The sequence below is a fragment of the Limulus polyphemus genome, unplaced genomic scaffold (assembly GCF_000517525.1).
Source record: "Limulus polyphemus unplaced genomic scaffold, Limulus_polyphemus-2.1.2 Scaffold1628, whole genome shotgun sequence".
Classification (NCBI taxonomy): Eukaryota; Metazoa; Arthropoda; class Merostomata; order Xiphosura; family Limulidae; genus Limulus; species Limulus polyphemus.
The window spans coordinates 151,884-163,622 of record NW_013667238.1 but is presented as its reverse complement, the minus strand read 5'-3'; the positions used below and the strand labels follow the sequence as shown (position 1 = coordinate 163,622).

Genomic DNA, 11,739 nt, shown 5'->3' with positions numbered 1-11,739 from the left:
TTAGATACAGGAATGTATTAATATATACAGTATGGAACAAAGAGGTCACATGACCGGAGATAGTTTTAACAGCTTAGTAAAGGTATATTTGCACCATGGGGTGTTGGTTTAGGGCAGGGATGTTTTGTTCAATTAAAATAGCTTCCTTTATTTTGCACAGACGTATGTTCGTGATTGGTTACTTTCTTAAAAACAAAACATTCTCATGCAAAGAAATATTAAGCATAATTTATTTTGGACATTCACAACAATAATGACTTACAATATCTTTCCATGTGTATAACATTTTTATCATAATCACCGCAACATCATGTAAAAACAACGAATACCAAAATGTTCACCTTAAAATTGTGACACGTGACTTGACACAGCCGTGGTTCTGAAATCATGGCGTAAGAGTTTGTAAAAGACAACAGAAATTCTTCCCAGCTCCGCTTGACCAAAAAAAACAAAACAAAAACAATTATCTTTCTTTTTTACAGTTACATTACTCAAGGCACCAAGTTAATCATCATAAAAGAAGTTCCAACAACGACTTGGACACAACACAAGGCCTTTTTCACACTGCGTTAATCACCATAAAAGAAGCTCCGACAACGACTTGGACACAACACAAGGCCTTTTTCACACTGCTGTGGAAAGTATGTGGCCCTCCTTCATGGACTGTTGTGAAATCTGAAAGATGATTAAAAAAGTAGAAAGGAAGCAATTTTTTTAAAGATCACTAGTTTCAAGAAACGTTAATCATGATCCTTTAGTTCTGCAATTTGTTTTAAAGATCACTAGTTTCAAGAAACGTTAATCATGATCCTTTAGTTCTGCAATTTTTTTTTTGATATCCCTGCTAGCTCTCTTGTAAGATTTCCTAAAATTCAGACTACCTGTTTTTTTTAAATTTAACCAATAAGGTTTCAGTTCTATTCAGGTTGAAGTTATTCTACATTACACGATGTCTTCTAAAAGTATCATACTAACTATTTGTATCATAAACATAGATCGTAAAGTATCATACAAACTATTTGTATCGTAAACATAGATCGTAAAGTATCATACTAACTATTTGTATCGTAAACATAGATCGTAAAGTATCATACAAACTATTTGTATCGTAAACATAGATCGTAAAGTATCATACTAACTATTTGTATCGTAAACATAGATCGTAAAGTATCATACTAACTTACGACCTATGTTTACGATACAAATAGTTTGTATGATACTTTACGATCTATGTTTATGATACAAATAAAGTATCATACTAACTATTTGTATCATAAATATAGATCGTAAAGTATCATACAAACTATTTGTATCATAAACATAGATCGTCGTCAACAAATTAAATCATTTTAAAGAAGATACACAATTAAAAATATCTAATTACAAATTGGACTCAGTTATGAAGTCCATTCGATATCATATTTAAATAAAATTATATATGCATGTCAAATATCTACTCATCTGCATGATTACCTGACTTTATAAAAAACATCATTCATGATGTTCTAGAGATGCTTTCAAAGGCTTAAGTTGTTACAGATTATTAGTTTAATGCGACTGTCATTGTAAGGCTTAAGGGAGATTCCATATATTATATACATATTTAAAGGGTTAGTTAGTATGAGTTAATCCGTAGGAGCATAACATAAAGCTGTGTAAGCTCAAGGTTCTCTTGTTGGTGTCTGATCACATTAATCTAAATTAACGGACAGAAAGTGTTCCTTGAGAAGTGAAGCTGCAGTCGTCACGTTGTCGGAAATGCGTTCAATCTGTCAATAGCGACAGTCGTTTCACATATCCTTTCAACCGCTCCCTAACCTTAAAAGCTTCTCTCTTGTGACAATCCTAGATTTTACCAGTTCAGATCGTTTGCGAGTAAAATCCTGGAGACGGAAACATTTAGAAACATCGAAGTGTCTCACTTAAATTCTGACCTATGTGACTGTTATGTATAACATGGCGGAAACTAGCAAGTCACGAAACAATAATATCTTAAAACAGGGTCGTCATCATCGAAGTGACTTACTGTCTATTCCTCATACTAGTTATAAAAAAAAGACTATCTTAAGAGTTCGTGGTGTCTTCCTGTCTGACAAAACTTATGATTCGAGTTCTGCTTAGTCTGGCTTCAGATTTTTCTTCGAATTTCCTGTGAAATACAGAAGTTATTGACCATGCCGAAAATTTTCGTTCCTCAATGATGGTTAAAGTTTTTTGTGTAGATGAAAATTCCAAAAACCATTTGAGAAAGTGCTATTATCTTCCCAATAAGAAATGATTTATGGAGTACGCGATCCATTGACTTTTCCAGATATCTGTTACAACAACAAAACATTACACCAAAAAGAGAAAAAAAAAACATAAAGAAAATTGACTACTAACGTTACAAGAAATCAACGTATGCACATTGCAAAAGAAAAATAGCCCATTAACAATCAAGAAGAATGCTTATAAAGTTTTGAAGTCGGTAAAAACATTCTTGGTGAATCAAGGCTAAATGTCTTCTCAATTCATTGAAACATGCATTTTACTAATTTAGCAGATGAAACGAACAGTAGAAAAATCAATTTGTTATTCATTCAGATAGCTTATGAAAGCTCATAGTAATAAGAAACTACATGAGCATGACTAATTTGAACTCTTCAGTGTTACACTAGGAGGGCAGAGCCAGATAATGTATAAAATCTTTACTGAACATGATCGGCTTAAAAGTACTTGAAGTAGAAAAGTTAAAACTGAGAAAGTATATTCTCATCATGAAAGTTTGAATAAAAGTATTATTATTGAAAGTAACGACAACTGTAACTTATCAATGCACCGCTAAGCTTTTAAAAAATAAATGGAAATGTAATATTAAACTTAAGGCAATACGAAACTGCTTATATAATTTCCTTTAGTGTATTATTGTATAAATCAGCCATCAGATGAGTAGATAGGTGATCTGAAATATGAATTATTGATATAATATCACTCATTTCCTTTAGTGTATTATTGTATAAATCAGCCATCAGATGAGTAGATAGGTGATCTGAAATATGAATTATTGATATAATATCACTCATTTCCTTTAATGTATTATTGTATAAATCAGCCATCAGATGAGTAGATAGGTGATCTGAAATATGAATAATTGATATAATTTCACTCATTTCCTTTAGTGTATTATTATATAAATCATCATATTTCCTATATGAAATCCGATTGAATCTGGTTATAGATTCTCTCCAATAAATATCTGCCTATTCACTGTTTAGAATGAAGCACAACTCAGAAACGAACATTTCACGGTAAGTGGTTGGGCCACTGTTCTGCTTCTGATGTGTTTCTTTGTTCGTTGCTGTAAGTGAAATGCAGTTCCTTGGGCGCCTGGTCAACTTATTGAACCGTCTGTAACACTAACACGAGCTTCTGTTGCAACTGTGGACATCTAATTCATTCTTAGAGCGGGTACCCTAAGATAGCAGCAAATCAGAATCGACACATACCGGATGTCTGTTTGTATTGTGGGTGATTGTCTGTTTGCGTAAGTGTTCAGACAATTGTACCATTAATTTCGTAGTTGGGTTACATTCTTCTAATAGCACTTTGACACACTTATAGCCAAACCACAACAACAGTCTACAATTGTCTTCTTCCCTTTCCTCCTGAGGAAATGACCTCAATGAGATCAACTTTAAACTCAGAGATTCACCTCGAAGTAATAACTGGGACTGCTATATTTAAATTAATAATAATTCATATTTCAGGTCACTTATCTACTCATCTGATGGCTTCTATGAAACCAGATTGAATCTGGTTATAGATTCTCTCCAATAAATATCTGCCAAAGTTTATTCCTGACAACCCCATACTTCCATCATGGCCATATGTCTTCTATGAAATCCGATTGAATCTAGTTATAGATTCTCTCCAATAAATATCTGCCAAAGTTTATTCCTGACAACCCTATACTTCCACCATGACCATATTTCATCTATGAAATCAGGTGGAATCTGGTTATAGATTCTCTCCAATAAATATCTACAAAAGTTTATTCCTGACAACCCCATACTTCCACCATGGGAAATATGGTCATGGTGGAAGTATGGGGTTGTCAGGAATAAACTTTGGTAGATATTTATTGTAGAGAATCTATAAGCAGATTCAATCGGATTTCATAGATGAAATATGGCCATGGTGGAAGTATATGGTTGTCAGGAATAAACTTTGGCAGATATTTATTGGAGAGAATATATAACCAGATTCAATCTGATTTCATAGATGAAATATGGCCATGGTGGAAGTATGGGCTTGTCAGGTATAAACTTTGGTACAATTATTTGTTTGTTTGCTGTTTAGCTAAAAGCTACACAAGGGTTGTCTGTACTCTGCCAACAACGGACATCGAAAGCAAATTTTGGCATTGTAAACCACCATACTTACCGCTGAGCCACATGGGGGAGCATGCCACACTTTATAGAAACCACATCATACAACCCTTAGTGCTATTATAAGCTGGTGCTGCGGATCCTGTTTTCAGCCTAGTGGAAGATAAAGATATTTTTTATCATGATAAAATCTGATCGACTCATTTTTGACAAAAACATGATTGAGGGCTGACCAGATAACCTTCACGTCTACTGCACTTCAGTATTTTCGGGGATGCAGGGGATGCTTTTGAGACTTGCATCACATGTGGTCAAATTGATCCCAGACACTGAATATTCTCTGGGAACAGCACTGTATGGGGGTTAATCATGTTTTTTTTGTCCACACGAAATGTCACGAATTGTAAGGCCAATGGTCATTTACAAATTGGACTGAGTGACTAATGATTTATGTTTTAGACTACATGTTGGATCATTCGATTATAAATTCCCTTAAAAAATAAGTGAAGGCGATTAATATTAATTATTAAACTGGTTGTGCCTTAACATTGCTAAAATATACTAAATTTCAATTATCCTTTAATTGTTTTGCACAGAACGAAATATAAACTGGTAGAACTGGTTTGTAAATTGTTTTTAATGATAAATCATTATTTGCTATTGTCACATCTGGCTTATATGTATTTATATGAAATCCTATTGACTTAAAGTACTATTGTTTCTTGGCCATCTGATACTCTACAAACTGATGGCGAATAAACTCAATCAGTTCGAATAAAATTATATTTCCTATTTTGTTTTTGAGTTGAAGTTCAACTTCTTAGAATATTTAACTATTTTCCAATGTAGGTACTGGAAGAAAGAACCATAACGTTTAAGAGCATAACCGTATTTATCTATTGACTGTTGTTTTTTTTATACTGTAAAATGTTTATTGGATTAATAAAATAGCAACAATAATAAAAACATTTTAAAAACACATAACAACAGTAATGAAAACCTTTTAAAAACACATAACAACAATAATAAAAACATTTTAAAAACACATAACAACAATAATAAAAACATTTTAAAAACACATAACAACAATAATAAAAACCTTTTAAAAACACATTTAACTACACCATATAGAAGAGTTGTATAATATTTATCTATTGTTAAGTATAGTTTCATTGTATGGATGCCCATTGTAAAGTATAGTTTTAATGTATAGATGTCCTATCATCAACCATTCTCGCCCTTTCATCCGTGGGGACATTATAAGTGACTTTCAATCCACTATTTGTTGGTAAGGGTGTAGGCCAAGAGTTGGCGGTGTTGACTAGCTGTCTTCCCTCTAGTCTAGCACTGTTAACTTATGGGCGGCTATTGCAGATAGCTCTCGATTAGCTTTGCGCGAAATTAAAACAAACCGTTGCATGGATGCAACAATTTGGCGCATAATCATGATGTATAAATTTTAAAATATGTTCATTTAACTGAAATATTAATGGTTGTTATAGCAGTTTTAAAATTTTAGATTTGTTAGTACGTCAAGAATGAACTGGTAGAGTTTTGCGGTTCATTTTTCAACGTGTTCCACTAAAACAGTTAAAACTTATGTTACATTTGAAACATTATGTTACGAATACTATTAAAACTAAATTCGCTCATCTAAATACTTTTCAAACTTTTCTTTAAAAAAAATGTTTATAATAACCTTGTTTATCCAGCTGTTATTACCAGAGGGCGCCAAATATATGGCAAATATATGGTGGTTAATATTTTCTTGTACACTTTGTGTGACTCACAGTTTGCTCTATTTCTAAATTTATTGATATTCTTTCAATATATATTCACTTTATTGTATATTGTAAAACTATAATAGACGCTATATATATATATTCGACGCCTTAAGTCGTCCACTACTGTTTTATTTAGAATTTTCATATAATTGCTTCACATTATCTGTGCATTGAAATTAGACAATTGAATACCAAGAAAATTGGCAGTAGATAATATTTGACAAACACTCGAGTATTTCTTCACTATATGTGATAATAGTAAAAAACAAAAACACTAAAGTTTCTCTATTAAATGGCCAGGTATTTAGGGCGCTTGAGAGTCGCGGTTTCGAATCCCCATCCCACCAAACATGCTAGCTCGTTCAGGCGTGGGGACGCTATAATGTGACGGTCAATCCCACTATTTCGTTGGTAGCCCAAGAGTTGGCGGTGGGTGGAGATGACTAGCTGCCTTCCCTCTAGTCTTTCAATGCTAAATTATGGACAGCTAGCGTATATAACCCTCGTGTAGCTTTGCGGGAAAATTAAAACCAATTCTCTATTAAAATCTTACGTTCAGGAGACTGAAATAATATAAACAAGCAAACCGTAGAACCAGACAAACATTTTACGAGATTAATTTTGATTAAATAGTGTAGGGTGTTTATTTGTTTGTAAACTTTAAAGAATTCACAGACGATAATTTGTATCGGTGTTTTTTTTTTAGCTTATCGATCGAATAATGAATGATGCCAAAACTTATGTCCCAAATGTTTGATAATTCTGTAAATATTCTGGTTAGAGTTCAACCAAGATAATTATCTTGCATGTCAAAACCTTGAAATGAGACTAGAAAATAAAGTTCTGTTATAAAGTAATCTGATCTATAAATTCATTGTGATTTTTCAACTACGAAATACAATAAAATTAATCGAAATGCAACTAACTTCTGCTTCCAGAAGACCACTCATCAAAGGAGTTTCTGCTGTAATTCCGCTGTCATCTTCTTCAATCCTTTGCAGCGATGACATCTCTACTGGACTTGGCACCCATTTTTCTCTTTCAGGGATGCACTCAGGGTTTTCAATAACAGCGAACGTTGATGGCCTTCCTTCACCAGCTACCCTATCTCTGCTTCCGCTCTCACCTTCACTCCACTGAAACGAAGAACAAACAGTTACAGAAACAATCAAAGTTTATGGGGCTGTGTGTTATTACTATTTATTTTCGTACAGAGAATACAAGAACAAACTGTTCTTCAGATGTTACAACTAATAGTGTTCTCAGTCGATAATACATATAGTAAAAGGTAGTAGCTGCCATTTGAGCTCTTATCTGATTGCAAGAAAAATCATTTCCGTGTATAAATACTATATAATATAACGAGAAAGTTGAAAAAAACATATTCAAATATCACTAATTCAGTTAATTAACAAACCCAACAATTACTAATTTGATCAGAGATGTGGTATAAAATATCATTTTAGCAATACCTTGTTTCCAGTTTTTAGACTACTGTGGTATATATATATACATATATATATTTATTTATTTTTGAGTATTTATGTCACATACTCGAATAGCCTGTGATGGACTGAACAATGGTTTTCTATCCATTCGAAGTATAACTTCCTCAGAAAAATCCCTTGGGTGGAATTCCACTGTTAAAGCATGACCCCAATTTGCACTTATATGAGTCACATCTGGAGGTCCTGTATACGAGTCAGAAACAAGAAAAATGAGTTCAACGATACTACTAACAGAACAACTGTCAGGATTTCCAATATTTCTTGAGCTGCAACACAGAAGTTTTGAATATTTTTTCAATATATTAGATTAAGTTCACAAACAACAAGTAGCAGTTTTTTCTAAAGGCAGGAAGGATGAAATGGCATCCCTACGTCTTTAGATTAACCCTAGAATATTATGTGCTCATTGATAGGAACAGACTATGAGGTAGTACGGTATAAAAAAAATAACACTCTTGTATTTAGTTTCAATTAATTTTTTATAACTTAAATATCAAAATGTCATTGAGCATATGAATAGATAATGATCACCAACCCCTTTATGATTTCCCGATATAGCTCGGGCGCCATCTATGTTTCAAAAATATTTGCCCGAGTTAATTCGTGCAAACTATTTCTCAACGCATTTTTAATTATTTGCTCGAAAATATCATGTATTACAATAGGCTATCAAAAACTGAAACAAAAAACATGATGTTTTTAGCTTATTTACCCCCATAAAAGCCTGACACGGAACGAGTTAAACAAAAGAGAACCGAAATTTCCAAGTACGTATAATGTTAAACAGTAAGAAATATAATTAAACCTTAGCACAGTCATTAGTAATATGCAGAATTTAGGTAGTTCCGCGATAACAATAATAATTTATCTGTTTTTAAAAGAAAATAAATAGATAAATTAAATTGTTTATTTGTTGTTAAACACAAAGCTCTACAAACGGCTATCTGTGTTGTGCCTACCAAAGGCATCATTTAAGCCCGATTTTTAGTGTTATAAGAAGTCTGACTTACCGCTGAGCCACATGGAGGAGCATATAGATTAACAACTTGTATAATCATAAATCATGCATTTAAATGCACATTGTCTTACCTGAAAAATCATGTTTTGTTGAAATAAGATCAAGAAGTTGGGCATCGAGTTTGGGGGATTCTTCGTCTTCAAGCGAATGTACAGGTCTGAAATAAAACAAGATTATCAACTTTTACTTCTAATTAACATGACAGGACCTAAAACATTTTATCCAATAGGGAATTTGTAAGTGTCTTTATCGTATTATACTGAAATTATATAGCTGGAACTTGCCAGATACGAAATAAGTGTTTCTGTAACTTACAGTAATTCATTTACAATATTAAACGTAACCAATTTAATGCGTATTTTATCTAAAAATAGTATTCGCTAAATTAATATATAACACCAAATTCCATAGATATTAAAAACTATATTGATCAAATGTGATAGGTAGGATACATGAAACTTTACATGTGACAGTTCTGCTTTGGATATTGGTAATGTCGCTAAGCAGGCCCAACATCGTCCGGTGCTCGTGGGTTTAGGGCCGAAAACACCGCTAGCAACGATAATATGCAGTTATCAGAGGCATTTTGTAGTTTGTCTGTTATTCATAATTAGAACTATTTAACACTAATTATAGTTATTACTGTAGATTTTTTAGTAGATCTGCATAATTGAACTTGTAGTCTCTTCCTATTATAACTGTGGTCTGTTAACCCCCCCCCCCTCCGGGTACATAGAGTTCAACTTGTTGTAATAACACCTCTTCCATACAGTGAATAGGTATACTACATATTACTGTTGAGTAATATAATATAGTATGATTATCATTTTTAAATATTTTATACATCTGTTTGTTTGTTATGTATTCCGTGTAAAGCTACACGAGGGCTATCTGCGCTAGCCATCCCTAATTTAGCAGTGTAAGAATAAAGGGAAAGCAGCTAGTCATCACCACTCACCGCCAACTCTTGGGCTACTCTTTTACCAACGAATAGTGGGATTGCGAGTCGAGTGATCTAACCACCTGGCCATGCCGGGCCTATTATACGTCTCTTATCCATAGTTTTCAGATTGGTGAAGTCAGGATTTGACACTGGTAACCTTATTACATGTTTAAATATATATATATATTCGACAAAAAATTTGTAATACCGGATCGGGTGTATTCTGGTTAAAAAAGTTCATTATGGTACTGGGATGGCTGCAAACAATTTGCTGACCGTTTCTGGTACTGAGAATGGTAACGCCAACCCGGGGTCTGATAGAACTAACGCTACAGGTTCTGGCAGATGTATACATCTTCAACTGAAGTAATAACATATCCACGACAATCTAACCCAGAAATGTAACCATAGCATTGATTGTAGCTACAATATTCTAATCCAATAATGTAACTATAAAAAAAATGTCTTACATGTTGTAAAGTTGTTTAGCGCCACGACACTCATCTAACAATGTAGTCGTAGAAGGTAATTCACATGTTCTAACATAATTTGTAGCCACGATACTTCAGTTCAATACAGTACTCATAGAAGCTGCCTCACAAGAAAAGATTTAACTTGTTTAGTTAAAAATAATTCAAGGCTCTGTACGTAAGAAAAACGTCTAATTGCTTACGTGGAAGAATTAAGAGATAAAATAGTTTGGTTTTGTCTTTCTTCTGGTTTAGTCCTGTTAACTAGTGGATCATTACATTTAATGTATCCTATTGGTAGAACTAGAAAGTCTTCAACGTATGAACAGAATAATTAAAATATTGATATATGAAATTATTATATGTCTTTTTGGTAATCTGGATGAACAAGAAATGATCCACTAGTTAACAGGGCTGAACCAGAAGAAAGACAAAACCTCTGGATGAACAAGTAATGATTCACTAGTTAACAGGACTGAACCAGAAGAAAGACAAAACCTCTGGATGAACAAGTAATGATCCACTATTTAACAGGGCTGAACCAGAAGAAAGACAAAACCTCTGGATGAACAAGTAATGATCCACTAGTTAACAGGGCTGAACTAGAAGAAAGACAAAACCACTGGATGAACAAGTAATGATCCACTAGTTAACAAGACTGAACCAGAAGAAAGACAAAACCACTGGATGAACAAGTAATGATCCACTAGTTAACAAGACTGAACCAGAAGAAAGACAAAACCTCTGGAGGAACAAGTAATGATCCACTAGTTTACAAGACTGAACCAGAAGAAAGACAAAACCTCTGGATGAAGAAGTAATGATTCGCCAGTTAACAGGACTAAACCAGAAGAAAGAAAAAACTACAAATGAACAAGATTGTGGCTGTTTGTCAATTTGAACTAAACCATACAATTAAACTGAAAGTAACGTTTTACAGAGTAGCAAATTTCCAACTAATCGTTATTTTAGACAACCCATTCAACCTATTCCCCGTAGTCAAAGCGAAAAGAAACAAAAACATAGAACTAATAGCACCATTAAGCTTAAGAGGGGAATTACTTCTAAAATGCCTAACAAAAGGTCACTTCATTTTATGTAGCATTACGAAGCCTTGCAGTAAAAAAAAAAAAAAAAACTTAAATTTATTCAAATCAATTTGAGATCCAAGTCTACGGATGTTGATTATCAATTTAAGTTAGCTATAACGTGTCACTTGTTAGCAGTCTTTAAAAATAAACAGGAAATATCTAACAAAAGTATTCCTCGTTGTTCCGTTTATTGAAATAAGCATAGAGCTTACTAATGTAAAATCTATTACTTGAAAAAGTCCTTACAGAAATTATTACTTACAACCTGTAATAATGAATTTCCAACAGAGTAAGACCTTACAAAAAGTCAAAGGAAACATAATTTGTAATTACAACAGGGTTATAGATAACATTAATAATGCCAAACTGAACAACACTATTTCTTCAGATTGTCATTGTATTATTTTTGGTTACATTCGCACGCCTACTCAAAAAGTCATCATAGGAAACCTTAACATTGTACAAAATGAAAATGTAAGGCTTTTAATGATTAAATGACCTAAATTTCGCAAAAACATTTTGAGGCAATTACTTAACCGTCGAATATGAAACTGGAGC

The 11,739-nt window shown here is 33.2% G+C and overlaps 1 protein-coding gene across 1 annotated transcript in view; it reads right to left on the bottom strand.

Moving 5' to 3' along the window:
• Window positions 1-306: 306 nt before the first annotated feature.
• Window positions 307-11,739, bottom strand: part of LOC111087002 — a 19,725-nt gene continuing 8,292 nt past the window's right edge. Inside the window, exons 3-6 of the mRNA XM_022392051.1 lie at window positions 8,749-8,834; window positions 7,706-7,842; window positions 7,078-7,287; window positions 307-675 (exon numbers count right to left, since the gene is read on the bottom strand). Coding sequence (XP_022247759.1) covers window positions 625-675; window positions 7,078-7,287; window positions 7,706-7,842; window positions 8,749-8,834 — 484 coding nt within the window. The 3' untranslated portion in view covers window positions 307-624. The remainder of the gene's footprint in view (window positions 676-7,077; window positions 7,288-7,705; window positions 7,843-8,748; window positions 8,835-11,739) is intronic.